General features: G+C 39.9%; 2 protein-coding genes across 6 annotated transcripts in view; both read left to right on the top strand.

The window, feature by feature from the left end:
* Positions 1 to 8420, top strand: part of LOC123874513 (phospholipid-transporting ATPase ID) — a 55897-nt gene extending 47477 nt beyond the window's left edge. For 4 of the 5 annotated variants that reach the window (XM_045919914.1, XM_045919915.1, XM_045919912.1 and 1 more), the window contains 9 exons: positions 544 to 696; positions 1145 to 1301; positions 4385 to 4519; positions 5007 to 5158; positions 5559 to 5782; positions 6030 to 6255; positions 6359 to 6462; positions 6656 to 6829; positions 7151 to 8420. In XM_045919914.1, coding sequence (XP_045775870.1) covers positions 544 to 696; positions 1145 to 1301; positions 4385 to 4519; positions 5007 to 5158; positions 5559 to 5782; positions 6030 to 6255; positions 6359 to 6462; positions 6656 to 6829; positions 7151 to 7534 — 1709 coding nt within the window. In that variant the 3' untranslated portion in view covers positions 7535 to 8420. The remainder of the gene's footprint in view (positions 1 to 543; positions 697 to 1144; positions 1302 to 4384; positions 4520 to 5006; positions 5159 to 5558; positions 5783 to 6029; positions 6256 to 6358; positions 6463 to 6655; positions 6830 to 7150) is intronic. The other variant, XM_045919913.1, reaches the window with a different exon arrangement.
* Positions 8421 to 10011: 1591 nt separating this feature from the next.
* Positions 10012 to 17448, top strand: LOC123874516 (integrator complex subunit 3 homolog). Its single transcript, XM_045919919.1, has 5 exons — positions 10012 to 10253; positions 10437 to 13037; positions 13640 to 13765; positions 14055 to 14183; positions 17172 to 17448. Exons 1-5 carry the CDS (start codon positions 10179 to 10181, stop codon positions 17235 to 17237), a joined length of 2997 nt encoding a protein of 998 aa, XP_045775875.1. The 5' UTR covers positions 10012 to 10178; the 3' UTR covers positions 17238 to 17448.
* The last annotated feature ends 772 nt before the right edge of the window (positions 17449 to 18220 follow it).

The raw sequence follows: 18220 nt of genomic DNA, 5'->3' as shown, positions 1-18220 counted from the left end.
TTTCGTATGATTTATTCTGTAGGTATCTCAACAAAAAACTTGTACAATGATTTTGGTTCGATTATTATTAATTAAACTGCGCTAGTTTAGTTAGACATGGGCCATGAGTACAACTAATGTACTCATGGCTCATGTCCGAGATAAATCCTGCTAATTTTGGACTATGTTGTGCTGCATCGCCTGCGTGACTAATTGAAGCCTTTGCCCAAGACGACATTTTCTCTCGTTCTTAGTAGCTACTCAAACTCCACTAAAACTAAAAAATCTGTAGAAAGTGCAAAAATGCACTTTTCCATTCGCTGGTCACAGTCGCTTGATGAAGTCGGTTTCGGCAGTGATTGCTTTTTATAGTTTCCCGCTGGTGTCAGATGCAAGCCGGCTTATTCCAGTCAACCTCACGGTGTATACTCGTTAACAATCAATCAGTGCGTAAGTCAATCCACCGTCGATGGCGACTTTGTGTCTATCTTAGTCAAGCTTTATAGTAGGAGTAGCTATTGGTTCTTTAGCCTGAAAGAGAACATTGGTTCCCTCTTGTTACAGAGACGGCAATAAACATCGGCTACTCGTGCCAACTGCTAACGGACGACATGGCGGAGGTGTTCGTGATCGACGGCGTGGCGCACGACGACGTGGAGCGCCAGCTCGCCAAGTGCCGCGACTCCATCCGCGTCGTGAACACATTCCTGCCGCACGGTAGGTGCTCTAAAACATGTTTTAGATGACGAAAAAACCAATTTGAAGCTTCAGATACAAGACAGGTTAAGATAAACTCCATGTTCAGTCGATATGACGAAAACCAATCGTTTTAGAGAAACTATCGATTTTAATTATAAATTACCTGTCCAATAAATAATTGGTCTATCTAAATGCGATTATTTTGCCGAAGTTATAGTTATAGTTGCCATAGTGACGTCAGATCAGCTGGTCGATTACGAAAAAGCTGTATCACTCATTGCTACAATCTCAATTTTTGTGTTCTGAATTTATCGTATTTTACTCCAACAGTGAATTTTAGCCAATACCGACAAAGTGTCCACCAACCTACGTGATTGCTATAGTTACACTGTAACTGACATTTTAAAGTTATCCAGAAGCTGAGTACTGTGGCCTTGAGCACCAAAATAAAGATTAATTTCTCCAGGCACATCCGACCCCAAGAACTCAAGTACGGAAACTGCGAACGGCGGCGGCTCGGTGTCGCGGCCGTCGCCCGGGCGCGCGGCCAACGTGAAGCTCAACGCGCCCGCCGTCTCCGTCGTCACATTTAGGTGGGAACTTAACACTCTAGCACACGACAGGTAGAAACCAACCTACACTTATACTCACCGCCTTGCCACCTCATGCCTCGCCGCCACCGCACGTGTTTGGAACTCGAAGACCGAAAACGTTTGTGTTACGATCTGCATCTGCTAACTTCTATTTCTATCGGGTTCGGGTGTATTGTGAAGTAAATCTTGCTAGCCCTCGGTTACGCTCGCTTGAAATGCGCGTCAGTCTGTATCTCAGAACATAGTGGACTCATTTTAATAAATATAAATGTTTGTCGGCTAAACTCACGTGTGAAACTATACCCTATCCGCGGAATGAAGTGATGCGCTCTCTCTGTTACGTATCCCATACAAATTATAGAGCTAAACAGAGAGAGCGCTATATACTAAAAAATGCGCAAAACATTAACATTTTTAAAAGAAAAATGAAAAGCTGGCTTGTCGAGGAGTCTTTCTATCGTTACAACGAATTTCTACTTGGGAAGATCCAAGATGAAATTAATGTTAAATTTTATTTTATTTTATATTATTGTATTTAAAAATTTTAATAAAAATTATTGTAGCATCATCTACGAAAAAATTGATTTGATTTGTAAGTCACGTATAATGTATATTTATGAATAATAAATGACTATGACTACTAACTTCATGCCGCGGTTAGGGTATAGTCATTCATACTCTGACAAAACATGATTTTAGCCAACTATAGGTACATTTATATTTATAACTAGCTGTTGCCCACGCCTTCGTCCGCGTTCCGTGGGAACTGTCTTTTCCCGTAGATTTTCCAAAAAAAATATTTCATAATATAAATCTTTTTATAATAATTACAAACACAACGAAAATAGAATTGTCCAATTTGGTCCAGTCGTCGTTCTCAAGTTATGGCGTAACCAAGGGAAATAGGAATTCATTTTTATATTTCTAATGAATATACCACACATGATAGTGTAAACGCTAAAATGGACTCATTTTAATCAAAATTGACAAATATACTCTTACTAAAAGATATCCATTTGCAAAAGTTATGCGTAATGTAATCACAAGCTAATAATAATAAATAGAAAAAAAAGAGTTGTTTAAACAACACAGCACATCATCTGGTTTTGACTCAGTATATTCCAAATGGGAGATGGTGTTTGACCGATGTTTAGTTTATGTTTAATTCATACATTAAGAAGTTCTTTACTTTGACTATTATGTGATCAGCCTATTTTACGTCCTGATTTGTATCGCATAGTATCGTAATATAAACGTTACCACTTGTCATTCTCTATCAACTGTGTGTCTCTCTTCTACTCTCTATGAAAATGTCAGCTCTTTTTATTTTAAAATTCAAAGTAAGTGTAATAAAAATGGACTCAGTTTTATAGAAGTTTGCATAAAACTCGTCTGAAAATTGGTCGTATTACGCTGATCGGACATTACAAGTCGAGCCGCACGCAAACTATGTATTTTTCAGTTAGTATCAAATAGTTGACAAAGAAATGCGTATCAAATCCATTTGTTTATATGACAGATTGAATACAGTGTAGTTAATAAGAGTTAATATATTAGTTAATATTATGATTGTGTATTGTAATAAATGATAAGCTAAATTTTAATTTTTGTTTTAAACTTTAGTAAGATCCAAAAAAAAAAATGGCTATGCTCCATCTCATTTTAAGCTCTGCTCTTACATATTTTGTGGTTGTGTAGCTATGGAGTCCTTGTGGTTTAAAAATATACTATTTTTGCTTTATTGTTAGCATACTTTGTATAACGTTGCTTTAAAAATAATGTTAATAATAATAATAAATATATTTCATAGTCTATATCTTTAGGATCTTTAGAGAAAAGTCTGTTATGTTTGTTTCACATAATTGTTTTCCGAATTCCTAACCCTCTAACTGTGCTAGACACCAAACTTTGTTCACACTATTCACTTTTGACATCATTTCTTCTCTATCTATTCCATATAGGCGATAGACACTACCCATGTTACAATTGTTCACACCTGATTACACATTCTAATAATATTCTCTGTAGTGTATCTAGTTACTTTGTGTATAGGTATTCACAGAAAGTCGTTTTTCATAAATAAAAATATATCTTCAAATGTTATAACAATATTGAAATCGGCTTTTTGTGACGTTGCTGCTGCTAATTTTTTTCAATGTTGTGTGCCAATAAATAATTAATTTATATATTAAGTGATGTTGCCTAAAGCCCCAATTAATATTTTAATTTTGCTTGAAGTAACATAATAATTATAAATGAAACATAATAAGTAACATGTGTCGATGTTAAATTATTGGATAAATATCAATATATCTCGGTAGGAAAGGCATTCCGAACCAGTGGTAGATGCTCTTGACGATTCAAAAGTACTTGTAAAAGTCTAATTGAACAAAAATATTTTGAATTTTGATATTTTATTGCAATTTATCAATGAGAGCTAAGATGGAATGCGCTTTTCTAGGTCAAATTGTCAACTAATGAATATCCACTGCTGGACAAAAATCGGTTGACGATAGATGTCCAGCAGAGGAGGTTTCTTGTAGGGATTTCCACACGCCGACTTTGGGACCCGAAGTCCCAAACGTCTCTGCGTCGTATTCTTCATTGCTGGGGGTCGTCAGCCCTTTCCATTAATCACATGATGGTAGTTTTCTTGGGATTAATCTTTCCGCATACAACTCAATTAAAAGAACGAGATTTCGACGCTTAGGGTTTAACAGTAATACTAATTATATTATCAGATCTTAGGGTGAGTCTATAGAGTGCAGTCTGACTCTGTTTAGACTTAAGACAGAGTTAAAACGAGACAGATGTATATCTCTCACTTAAATCTGTCTCGTTTTAACTTAATCTTAAGTCTGAGCAAATTCAAAGTGTGCTCTATGGATCTCAGCCTTGGTGATAATGACCGGGAAGGACAGCTAACGTGCTCAAAGAGGCACGGATGAATCGAAAAAGCCAAAAGACCTCCAAAGTTGGTCTCACATCCAGTTATCGACTTGGGTCAACAAACGCAACGATTGATATAAAAGTATCCTTCAAAAATAATGTGGCAAGAAATACGGGCATTGTGTGCGAAGGGGAAATCACTAGACAGTAGCTACGTGTTACAGCAACGAGTACGCGTCGGGCGGCGGGCCGCAGTCGGCGGACGCGCTGGAGCACGGCGCCGACGACTCCAACGGCTTCGCGATCGTCGTCAACGGCCACTCGCTCGTGCACTGCCTGCATCCCAAGTTGGAGGAAAAGTTAGTCATTTTGTCCCACTAACTTTTGAGTTGTCAGCCTAAGCCAGGGACAGGTCTAGCGAAAAATCGAGCTTGCGCTGCGATCCTAATTTATCAGAGCCTCAATAGCTCAACCGGTAAAGGAGTGGACTGAAAACCGAAAGGTCGACGGTTCAAACCCCCACCCGTTGCACTATTGTCGTACCTACCCCTAGCACAAGCCTGACGCTTAGTTGGAGAGGAAAGGGGAATATTAGTCATTTATCATGGCTAATATTCTTTTAAAAAAATCACAGTGTTTCTATCTATGTCCGTTATAGACTTTGAAACTATCTAACCCATGTGCCACAGCCCACAAACAATGCATTGGGCTCAATTCTTTTAGTGTAGTAGCTAGAGTGGCATAATTATTGAACTGGAATCTGCCCATTAGAAAAAAACTGTTTAAAAGCTGCATGAAAAACCATAATATTTATACCATTTGCATTTAAAACTGATTGATATTTAGGTTCCTAGACGTCGTACTGCAGTGCCGGTCCGTCATTTGCTGCAGAGTGACGCCATTACAGAAGGCAATGGTAGTCGAGCTCATCAAGAAAAGCAGGAAAGCGGTCACGCTCGCGATAGGGGACGGTGCCAATGATGTGTCTATGATTAAAGGTAGGTCTATTTTTTATTACATACTAGCTGATGCCCGCGACTTCGTTTTCGTGGATATAGGTTTTTTAAAAAATTCCGTAGGAACTCTTTAATTTTCCAGAATAAAAGTAGCCTAAGATAATCCAGGGTACAATCTATCTCCATTCTAAATTTCAGCCAAATCCGTCCAGTAGTTTTTGCGTGAAAGAGTAACAAACACATACACTACAAGCTATAAGACATGGCTACCTGCCAAACGTATGATTCTAGCTCAACGGGAAGTACACTGATGGGTCTTGACAGGACAACGAAGTGATCTTACTACACGGGACAGGCTCATTTTTTTCTCTGGAGACCCCTAAAACCAAGATCATAAGTAGAAATCCTGATACGCAATCCTAAAAAAATGTTTTATTTCTAGCGGCGCACATAGGCGTTGGTATCTCAGGACAAGAGGGCATGCAAGCCGTGTTAGCGTCGGACTACTCGATAGCGCAGTTCCGCTTCCTGCAGCGCCTGCTGCTGGTGCACGGCCGCTGGTCGTACTACCGGATGTGCAAGTTCCTGCGGTATTTCTTCTACAAGAACTTTGCCTTCACGGTCTGCCACTTCTGGTTCGCGATGTTCTGTGGTTTCAGTGCGCAAGTGAGTATTCGGTTTACTTTCCTTCAAATTTATTGTTACATAATAATTATCATCATTACAACGCATCGCCGGCCCGATACTGAGTTTTGCTGTTCTGGTAGCTGTAGCGCTTATCGAAATTCTGGTGGCTATTGCATTTCGTGTCATGATTATTTTTAAATTATATTATCGTTATTGTGTGTATATGAAATGCATTATGTCTAGCAAAAACTACACTCGGCAGTACACGCTATAACAATTGTTTCAGACGGTGTTCGACGAGATGTTCATCTCAGTGTACAATCTGTTCTACACGTCGCTGCCGGTGCTGGCGCTGGGCGTGTTCGAGCAGGACGTGTCCGACGTGACGTCGTTGCAGTTCCCCAAGCTGTACGCGCCCGGCCACACGAGCCAGCTGTTCAACAAGACCGAGTTCATCAAGTCCACGCTGCACGGGTGCTTCACCTCGCTCGTACTCTTCCTCATTCCGTACGGTACGTGATTGTGTGAACATGAAGTACTATTGTTCACATCGCTGCCGGTGCTGGAGCTGGGCGTGTTCGAGCCGATCTATTTAAAAAAATTGTTTGTTTGCAGGTACTTACAAAGACGGCTTGGCGCCCGATGGCAAGATATTATCGGACCACATGTTACTAGGCAGTGTGGTGGCCACAATATTGATCATTGACAATACAACGCAAGTGAGTTTTGTTTTTTTTACGTTTTACCATTATTTTATTCCCTGTCATTTGCAATGAAACAAGTTTTAGTAGTGTATATCTAATTAATGAGTCAGTCATAAATTTCAAATAAAATGTTTTTTCATCACGATAATGAAGATTCACTAGTCGTGAACAGAAATCCGTGAAAGTAATTTTTGCTGTGATATTTCAGATCGCGTTAGATACGACCTACTGGACAGTATTCAACCATATCACAATCTGGGGCTCGCTGGTGACGTATTTCGTGCTAGACTACTTCTACAACTACGTGATCGGCGGCCCCTACGTGGGCTCGCTTACCGTGGCGCTCACGCAGGCTACCTTCTGGTTCACGGCCGTGCTTACCGTTAGTATCGCTATCTATACAATATACATATACAACGTCCTAGCTGACTGATCTATCAACACATAGCTCAGTAGGAGCAAGAAAGAATTTTTGAAAATTCCACCCCTAAAAGGGTTAAAAATAGGGGATGAAAGTTTGTGTGAAAGTCTCACATTTTTCAATTTAAATCCATAATAATTGGTATTTAGGCTTTCGGTCTAAAATGAAGTTTTCTGGAAATTCTACCCTATTTAATTCTAGCTATTTTTTTAAATTCCACTCGAGTGAAGCTGCGAGCGGTTGCTAGTTAATAATATAAGTATGTTCTCTTGCTTGGTTTAGATGATGATCCTGATGGTGCCGGTGGTGTCGTGGCGGCTGGCGTGGTCGCGGCGGCGCCCCACGCTGGCCGAGCGGTTGCGCGCGCGCCAGCGCTGGCGCCGAGCCGCCGCCGCGCCCGCACCGCGCACGCCATCCGCGCGCCGCGCGCGCCGCTCCGTGCGCTCCGGGTACGCCTTCGCGCACCAGGAGGGCTTCGGCCGCCTCATCACGTCCGGCAAGATCATGCGCCGCATCCCGCACGCCGACGCCGCGCTGTCCGCGCTCGCCTCGCTGCCCGGCAAGTTCCACCCGCGCTCCTCCACGCCGCCGCCCTCGCCCCCCTCGCCGCCCTCGCCCCCTTCTCCGCGCGCGCCCAAGCAGGACCTCGATTCTGTCGACTTATGAGCCCGGCGGACGATGACGTGTGGCCCTCGTCTCGAGAACTCGCTCTGAACGCGAGAGCGGCGCGCGGCCGAGCCTCAGGCCAGCTGTGTGGACGACGACGTCTTCGCTAGCGACAGTGTTCTTTTAATTAAAAAAGACGTAAAATGTACAATATAAGATCGAAAGTAATGTTTGTAAATAATAAAGAGGTTACAAACGACCCGTAATTTTTTAATAGACGGCATAATGTCGTCGCAACTCGTATTGTGATAATGTTGATAGATTTAAAAATTCGTATTATATTATTGCCTATATTAAATTATATTTGTTGATCGAGAGTATATATTGATAGATATTTATTATGGTACGTACTAAGATTACTCTTTTATATCGGAAAGTCCCGATGTTCCTTTGTATGTGTAGACGACGTAGGCCGCGACCCATCGATTAGTTTTTTTAGTTTGATTATTATTATCAATGTTACTATCGTCAAACGATAAAGTAAGAAAAAGTTAAAGCTACCGGAAACTATTGTTCTTTTCGTTCAACTTATGATATACAACTTGTTATTTTTATTACCCATTTTGATTTATTTCACTTACGAGCTTAATGTTTTTTATATTCTTTTTATTTGTCGTCTTATGTCGGAGACCTTAGTAAAATGTGCATTTAAAAAAAGTGTAACTGTTATATGCAGTTGAAATAAAACAAAAGAAAACATTGAGTTTTCTTTGTATATTATTTATGGATCTAAATATCCTCGATTTAATTAGTACCTAACAAATTATTGTTTTTAATAACAAAAACTCTGTAATCAATCATTTTAAATGTTGTCCCTTATTTGAACTGCATATAAAACACATCATTTGCTTTGGTATCAAATTTTTAATAAAAAAAATTACTCTCTGAAAATCTTTTTTATTTTATATACTTACTTATTTATAAAGGAAAACAAAAACGGTTAAGTCAGCAAACGTTTCTTTTCATGAGAAAAAAAACTTTGCTTGACTTGACTTGCACTGACTTGAGATACGTACCTGGTTTGTGGTTTGTTGAATTTTAGCTTCCATTTAACAGTAAGATAGAATACAACAATATATAGGAGCGCGAGCGCACATTATAATACAGAAACAACCTCTGGCCATCACAAAATTTTATGTTTTAAGGTGGCAGCTACGGGCCTGCCCGCGAAATTCAAATTTAATTTGGTTTTTCGCAATTTGCAAACTAATACGACAACGTAGGCTTATGTTATTTTAATTGCGACAATGGCAGTATCATCCTCACAGGTTTATATAAAAATCTTTACTTAAAAGGGTCCAGTTTAAGAAATTAATTCTAGTAGCGACTAATTTGTGAGAATAGCTTGCGAAAAACCAATTTAAATTTAAATTTCGCGGGCAGACCCGTCTCATGCCCCTTAACCTCTCGTCTGTGTTGGCATGGATCCTTGCGGGCGGCTTGTCTGTGTTGTCATGGATCCATGCCATCCATGTCTATACTACCTTGCCTTCTTTTATTGGATTTTAAGCTTTATATATATTGAAATAGAGTTTAAAGTCTAATATTATAATATAGACAGATAAATAACGAACAATAAACAGTCATTCATTTCGTTCAAAGTACTAAGCGTTGCTTGGTACGTCCATTTGAATTTCACTTCCCGCGCGCAGGTGACGTCATTTCACACAGACAACGGAGATTTATTTTTAATACGTTTAACAGACGAGAGGTTAACCCTTTTTTTTCTCTCTCGTCTGGCTTCACAAAGATAGCCAATGTCTATGTAGTTATCTGTAACAAGTTAGCTGTTAAACTATACAAGTATGGACCCCGTCTGTGCCGGCGCTCGCCGACATACGTACGGCACCCCCTTATAGCACTTTCCAGTCAGTTTTAACAAAAAAAAAAACACTCCAAAAAGGCAGAGCACGCCCGCCAGCTAACACCAACACAGACGAAGTCCCCCTTAACCCTGCCCTCGTACCAGTATTATATTTGGCACCGATTCTGTAGTCTTTCTCTAAAGTCTAAACTAATAAAAGAGTATCTGCATCCTGCTCTTTTTAATATTGTTAAAAAAGGACAGAACATGGATTTTACGTTTAAAGACTCTAAATTTTAGTGCACGCTACAAATTTAAACAATAGACTCGCAAATGGCAGCCTTCGATTCATGAGTCATTACCCGTTATTAGTATATTATTATTATCTATGTTCGCTTACTTTGAAACATAGACTTGATCAAATCTATGCTTTGAAAGTTCGCTTAGTCATCTACGGTTGGAATAGTGATAAATGAGTTCATAAGACAGTAGGTACCTACTCTGTGACCAACATACACAGATATATGAACGATGCAAACGGAGGTCGTATAAAAACCGCCGCACCAATCATTATTAATGTTACCCACCTTGACGGGCGGCGCAATATCGATAACAATGCGTGTTGATATCTCGAAAGTAGCTCGCAGGACTTCCCTATCAAACATGGCGCCGGGCCAGTCATTTACTTGCACTTACTTGCACATACGCACACATTTAAAAATTCACAAATCACAATATGTAATCTGTGTATTGCTTATGTATATTTTTCGCTCGGTAGCCATGCAGGCAAACTCCGCCGTATTTTTATTATAATTTAATTAGTTTACAAATGTACTAAATATGGAACAGGCTAAGCCTAAATCGCCTAGACTTTTTGTGTGTACCGCTATAGAAAACAAGGATGAAATAGAAGAGGTATTGTGTACATTTTTGCAGTTTCCAACAAAGAATCATTTAGGCAGCCATGTAAAATTTTATTTTCCTTACGTTGACGATGGCGGCGCCACTTTATTGTGGCGCGAAATTTTAATTGTCTGACTTGTGAAACTAGTTTTTTAACTCGTTATTCTTTATTGATGATATTTTTATTAATTGCAGAGATATGAAAGGGCTTATAACTTTTTTCAATCACTTGTGGCGGACTGCAGCGAAAAGGAAGCTCATGATGCATTAAATAATGCTGTGTGCAAAAATCATGAAGATGTGTCACTTGGGATGCTCATGTCCATTCTTACAGAGCCTCACATTGCTACTAAATGCTATAGAGACCTGACGCTCATTACGAGAGATGGATTAACATCGGTCCTTAACAATCTATCTAATTTGATTCTGGAAAGGTATTTAAAGTTTCAAGACACAACACGTAACCAACTTTTATGGCTTGTTAAGGAAATGATAAAAAACGCAGTTACTGGCGTTGATAGCATATGTTGGAACTTAATGCGATATGCATCTGGAGGAGATATCACACCAAAAAATATTTTTCTTGTAGAAGCTCTTTTGGACATATACATTGACAATCGAACATGGCTTGACAAATTCCCTGTTCTTGTATGTATGGTAGTGTACACATACTTGAGATTGATTGAAGACCATAATATACCGCAGCTGATGGCATTAAGACAGAAGGAAGTTAACTTTGTCATAGCACTGATAAGAGAGCATTTCAATGAAGTGTTAACCCTCGGCAGAGACTTAGTGCGGCTGCTGCAAAATGTGGCTCGCATTCCTGAGTTTAACCAACTATGGCAGGACATTCTAATCAACCCAAAATCACTATCCCCAACTTTTAACAATGTAATGCAACTTCTACAAACTAGAACCTCCAGGCGTTACCTGCAATCCAGATTAACTCCTGATATGGAAAGAAAATTGGTATTTCTTACATCTCAAGTAAGGTTCGGACATCATAAGAAGTATCAAGAATGGTTTCAAAGACAGTACCTTGCCACACCTGAATCACAATCACTTCGAAGTGACATGATCAGGTTCATCGTAGGAGTGATACATCCTACTAATGAACTACTTTGTTCGGACATCATTCCCAGATGGGCTGTTATTGGCTGGCTATTAACAACTTGTACTTCAAATGTTGCAGCATCAAATGCTAAGCTAGCTCTATTTTACGATTGGCTCTTCTATGATCCAGAGAAAGATAATATTATGAACATAGAACCAGCCATTCTTGTGATGCATCACTCAATGAGGTCACATCCAGCCGTAACCGCTACATTATTGGACTTTCTCTGTCGTATTATTCCAAACTTTTATCCGCCATTTGCTGACAGAGTCAAACAAGGTATATTTAATTCTCTACAGCAGATCATTGAAAAAAGGGTGCTGCCCAACTTACAGCCTCTGTTTGACTCTCCAAAGTTGGATAGAGAATTGCGCACGACTGTTAGAGAGACTTTCAAAGAGTTTTGCAGCAACGGGAATGGAGAAGGCGTCTCCGGGAACCGCGACGAGGGCAGTGACGATTTACCTCGAGGAGGGCCCGACGAGCCGGCCTTCTCGGACGACGAAGACGATCCGCCTCCCATCATCGCCGAGGACACGGACGACGATGACCTGCCGCTGTCCGAGGTGCGCGCGAGGGAGCGGCCCGAGTTGGCAGCGGCTCTGCCGTTGCTGCTGCGTCCGTTCGCCGAGACCCTGTTGGACGAGCGCTCGGCGGCAGCGGCGACGGCGCTGCTGGACGCGTGCGGCAGCCCGATGCCGACGCCGGCGGCGCTCGCCGATTTGTTCGTCGCAGTGCTGCAAGAAGCTCCACCGTTGAAGATGAGTCGCAACCCGACACCGGCGGACCTCGAGTCTATATTGAACTCGCCAGTCTTTTCCATGTTCCACTACCTCGTCCCCGGCAATAGCACCGAGGGGAGACGGAAACTACTCCTGGAAACTTTAAAAGAAATTCATTCCCAGGCTACGGTTCCATGCGTGGGATACTGCCTGCTGTTCTATTTGAAGGTTTGCTACGAAAGGGAGAAACGCGCCGAACGAGATCCCGTCAAAAAGCGAAATGTGAAATTCAAAGCGGACGTGTACAGGGAGTATTGCGGGTACGTGGAGTTGAAACTGGCGGAGAGCATAGCGGACGACTTCGAGAAGTGCCAGGAGTCGGACGCGAACGTGCTCGTGTGGCTGATCCCGGACGTGTACAGAGAGTACAAGGACCAAGTGCAGAACCACATCCGCCTGCTGCACGTGATCGTGTCGACGCTGGACGCGGCGCAGCTGCAGCGCCTCGTGTGCCTCACGCTGCAGGGCAGCCTCATGATGTTCAAGTCGGACGACATCACCACCATGCTGTCCACGAGCCTGGGCTGGGAGACGTTCGAGCAGTACTGCCTGTGGCAGCTGCTGACGGCGGCCGAGATCTCGGTGGAGGACGTGCTGCAGCTCATCCCGCGCCTGTCGTACGCGCAGCACGCGGAGGCGCTGACGGCCGTGCTGCTGATGCTGAAGCAGGAGCGGCCCAGCGCGGACGTGGTGCGCCAGATGTTCTGCCGCGCGCTGGACGCGGACGATGCCTTCGTGGTGTCCACGGTGATGTATTGGTGCCAGGACTGGGAGGACAAGGTGGCCGACCTGCTGGCGGCGCTGCTCAGCACGCGCTACCCGGGCACCAGCCCCAACAAGAGGAAACGCCCCGGCAAGCACAGCATCCCGCCCAACGCGCCGCCCAACGCTGAATTAGTTAGTTTTTTTTATTGTTTTTGGAAATTCTTAACGTTACACAAATTTAATAATAATATATTCAACTAGATGATGCCCGCGACTTTGTCCGCGTGGATTTAGGTTCGTTAAAAATCCCGTAGGAACTCTCTGATTTTTCCGGGATAAAAAGTTATCTATGTCAGTTTCTGGGATACAATCTACCTTTGTACCTTTCATATAAATTGGCTAAACGGATGGGCCTTTATGGGAATTCTGTCCGAACTTTTTACTTTTCCAGGATAAAATGTAGCCTATGTATCTTTCATCAAAATTGGTTAGGTAAGCTGTTGGGCCGTGAAAAGCTAGCAGACAGACACACTTTCGCATTTTTAATATTAGTATGGATTAGGTACAGTCACTAGGTACAATTATGTAAAGTCAGCTCGCTGCGTTTGTCTGTTTTCGTTTGCTCTCCTTAAAAAGTATCTACCTCCATACTGAACCAATTTTATTTAAGTCTAAATGAAAACTATGTAGTAACATAAGTCGCAGGCTTGTAGAAGTATATCATTGATTATTTTAATGACTGATCTAATTTATAACAATAATAATAATTAACAATGTAAAATTTTTCCTCCTAGGTTTTAGGTCACTTAGAGCAAATAAGAGTATGCTGTGTTGAACAGGATGATATGTCAATTTTTAATATGGAATGTATGCAGAAGGCCTTACAACAATCACAGTCAAATAGTAGTGATAGCATAAAGGTTAGTACCTAGACTAATTATGGTATTAGAACATAAATCATATCGGTTTCTTGTGATATCTATCATCTTTTACTTATTTATTTAAACATCTTTATTGTTTAATATTATGACAAAGAACAAAAATAAGGGATAGAATTAAAAACAACGACACATCTTTTCCGACTGGAAGAGATGTGTCGCCCTTTGACATTTACAGCACCAAAAGTGGCGCCGATGCGTTGCCGGCCTTTCAGGAATTTGTTGGTCTGCCTCTTGAATAACCCCCATGTTGCTGTTTTTCTTGTTTCAGAGACAATATAGCGAATTATTTCTATTGGCTTGGGAGGATGAGCTGCCCATATCAAGGCGAGCCCGCAAACTGGCGTCCAACTCACTGCCGCTCAATCCCAGCTTGCATTCATCTAATGAAGATAGTGAGGTAATCGAATTTCACTAACTACACATTGAACTATGTAGTTTTGATAGTATCAATTGGTGTCAGGTAATATATAGAAGAAGAAAACCCTGGATCAACACATAGGCTACTTTTTAGCTCAGAAAATTAAAGAGTTCCTAGGGATTTTTAAAAAACCTATATCCACGCGAACGAAGTCGTGGGCATCAGCTAGTCATTTATATAATCCTTTACATTGTAATAAGATTTTTCAATAAGTTATCGTTTTATGAAAACTTCGAACATGTTGAGAGACATCTCCGATATATATTCTGGGAGCTTATTATAAAAACGTATACAGTTACCATTTACCAATAAAAGAATTGCTAATTAATTTACTTAGCCTAAAAGCGGGCATTACAAGTTTTTTATTTCTCGTAGTAAAGAAATACTGAGCTTAGTTGTCAGGTTCTAGTAAATTATATTGATAATTTTTTTTTTATTATTCAGATACAAGTTAGCTCTTTACTGCAATCTCACCTGGTGGTAAGTGATGATGCAGTCTAAGATGGAAGCGGCTAACCTGGAAGGGATATGGCTTTTTTTATTAAACCCGGGAATCGAACCTGGGACCACCCTCTAATAAGACCACAGCGTTTGCCACTGCGCCAGGATGGTCGTCAAAGTATAAAGATTATGATTTTGAACTGCGAAAATTTCGGTTGAAAATTTAAATGACCCAATAGATAGTTATCGCTTAATCTATACTAATAAATAAAATTGGAGTGTCTGTCTGTAATTTCGAAATAACTACCGCATATTAAGGTCATATGGTTATTTGAACTAGTGGTGTCAAAAAATAATTTATCTATAATACATATTCAATATAAAAAAATATTCAGGATATTAGATATTCCTTAAGCCCCATATTTAATATAAAATTTTTAAAGCAATACATTTTCTATTAGTAATTGCTTTTAAATTTGACGAGGCGTTTGCCAAAGATAGACCTACGATCTACGTCACACGATATCAGTAGCGAATATCATACGCGATAAAATATTATATTCTATCGCTACGCGTTGGTTTTTAATTCGTTTGGAATATCGCCCCTCGGTAGTTTCATTTATCAAATAGATTCTTTCGATTTTGCTATTCAATCAGGACAGTAGTTTTATTTATTTGTGAACTTGGTTGTGGGTGAATACTGAATGTAAATAATATCATATTTCGATATTCGGAGTTGATATTATCACAGATTAGGTTAGTTACTTGATTTTGTAGATTTGTGACGCGCATATTTGTTATTATAGGTTAGGTACGTAAATTGTATTGGTCTTTTTGGAAATGTGTGTGTTTGTGTGGTCTCATGATGGAACCGGGTGGGCATAGTGGATTATATCCAGGGTCTCATGATGGAACTGGGAGGTAGCCATAGGAACCGAGTGTCTGTTATAGCTCCGGCGTGCTTGGAGCTTGGGTTGTTCGATTTTTGTATTAGTTTTAGCCGTGATGAAGGCTAAAATAAAAACTCGTTATTAAAACGATTTTTAAATAGGTAACTGGGTAAACTTATCTACTTTTTGTAGCTTCTTGACATTTCTTTATCATTCCAATTGTTTTTAATTTTGCATAAATACGTAGGTAGGTATAGGTACCTAGGTATTTAGAGTAAAATTATTACCATATACTATACGTCTTTCGGGATTTCTTTATTGTCATGCTTTTTAGGGTTCCGTATCTGAACCTGAAGGGTGCTAACAAGGAATACAGAATCTATTATTTATTTTTGTGAAGCTTGTAGGTACTTATTGAAGTAAAGGTTTACAAGTGCCTTTGAAATTTGTTGGTACTAGTATATCGTGTTAGGTACTATTTTTATTACTTGAGTGTTATTGAAATGGAGACCCGTGCTCAGTAGTGCGCCGGCGATAAGTTCTCACTTCTTTTTGATGATTCTTATAAAAAAAAAATAATGAAAAGAAATAATTTAAGTATAAAAATACAAAATAAAAATTATTTGTTTTTTTAAAGTGATATAATATATTTCTACAGAACCTCCTCCGACACCTCCCAGACGTCGCTTTTAAGGTGGTAATCTGTATAATGGTTCGCTAGGGGTGAAAGCAACAGAAAAACAGGTGCAAGCGATTCTCGACCTTATTGACGGTAACGAGAAAGTTGTTATTTTGTCATATTCTTGCTCAGTATCATTCATAGATTGCTAATATGTGGTTTTCTGAAATATGTCAATAAGGTTGAAAATCGTTTGCATGCAAGTTTCTGCTTGCGGCTTTTTTTTTTTGATAGTTAATATATTTTAACGTAAAAAATATTCAATATTTTTCTGTAACAAACATTAATATTATGATATAGGAATCTAACCATATTTGACACCTCTAATTTGAACGATACTATAACTGAATCACACGTTTTTAAAATTTTTGTCTGTCTGTCTGTCTGTTTGAAAAGGCTAATCTTGGGAACGGCTGAACCGATTTTGACGGGATTTTCACAGACAAGTAGAGAATTGACCAGGGAGTAACATAGGCTACTTTTTAACCGACTTTAAAAAAGGGAGTTGTGTTTTTCTACCTATGTACACCGAAATCTCCGAGATTTCTGAACCGATTTGCGTCATTTCTTTTTTAATCGATAGAGGAACTTTGCGACATTGTTTCATAAAAAATTTGGAGTCCAACTCCTCAATCCTGATGCTGCAGGGGATCTGACCAATCCACGCGGGCGAAGCTGCGGGCATCAGCTAGTAGATAATATAACGCGCTGAATAGTTTTTTATAGTAGAGTAGCTCTTGCCCGCGACTTCGTCCGCGGTACATTATGTAATTTATAGTTACTTCCGGATAAAGTAGCTGTCTAATAGTGAATGGTATTAAAGTCAGCTCTGTAGTTTCAAAGTTCATCGATTTCAAACACACATACAAATCTTTCCGGCTTATATTATTATGGTTTTTTTTTTTGGGAAAATTTCATTATATCATTCATTTAAATCTTGTCAATTTTATTTTTCAGGAAGAAGAAATTGTAAAGCCCAAACAAGCGAAACGACGCAAGAAAGCCATATCGGATAGCGATTGACATATCTCATCGAGAAACCATGGTAATTTTAAACACCAAAGTGCAACTCAACAATACAATAAATATAAATATGTGTAATTCATACTTAACAATTGTTTGGTTACCATTTATTTTGAGGCGTAATTTTAAGGCGCGGTTTATACAGGCGCGGCGAGGTGGTGGCGTGACACATTCTTCAAAAACTTTGACGTCATAGTACCCGCGCCACGTCCCTTGTCTACACAAGGGACGTGGCGCGGGTACTGTACTAATAACTAACGTGCAAGTCAATGGAGGTACATCGATCCGTGGCACGTCTACGCCACTTCTGTAATTACCATGCATAAGAAGTGCCCCAGTTCATTTACATCATCGTGAGGTAGTTATATTGAGTATTATGTTGTAAACAAAATTCCATACTAAAAACTAAATAAAATTCAAATCGTATACAACATCGTGAATAGAATGGGATTCTTAAGTACACAAAAGTAAAAAAAGTTTTTATCTATGACATGTATGATCAAGTGATTATGATCTCCGTCGTACATACCGATGTATAAAACGACTGCCTCCAGCAGGCAATTACTTGTGACCGTAACGCGTCCCATGTTGCCTCCGCGGTAGGAGAATCACACTACGAACACCAGTAGCGACGCGGTATGTGCTGTTCGTAGTTTAAATCCATTTTGGTAGAATTGGTAGAATGCGTGGCCGACTGAAACATTCCATGCGAGTATGTTTCAGTCAGCTACATCATTTCATTTGCAGTTTTGTGTATAACAAGAATTGACGTCATTATTCTAGTTTTATTAAGTGTAAACTAACACCATCATTATAATATTACTGTGTAATATTATTGTTACTTTTGGGATAATAATTTTGCCACAATTATGTTAATTAACTCTATAGATATAATATACATTAAGTTCCAATATAAATATCATGCAGTGAACGCGAAATCGTAGAATGTTGTATAATTGAAAGCCTTGTATCACCAAGATGAT

The sequence above is a fragment of the Maniola jurtina genome, chromosome 18 (assembly GCF_905333055.1).
Source record: "Maniola jurtina chromosome 18, ilManJurt1.1, whole genome shotgun sequence".
Classification (NCBI taxonomy): Eukaryota; Metazoa; Arthropoda; class Insecta; order Lepidoptera; family Nymphalidae; genus Maniola; species Maniola jurtina.
Note: the sequence above shows the minus strand (reverse complement) of the source record. Positions and strands in the feature narration are given on the sequence as shown.

Coding starts and splice junctions, on each gene's coding strand:
- LOC123874516 (XM_045919919.1), top strand. CDS start 10,179: ATGGAACAGGCTAAGCCTAAATCGCCTAGACTTTTTGTGTGTACCGCT. Junction 13,038..13,639: donor CGCCGCCCAACGCTGAATTA/GTTAGTTTTTTT, acceptor TTTTCCTCCTAG/GTTTTAGGTCACTTAGAGCA. Junction 13,766..14,054: donor ATAGTAGTGATAGCATAAAG/GTTAGTACCTAG, acceptor TTCTTGTTTCAG/AGACAATATAGCGAATTATT.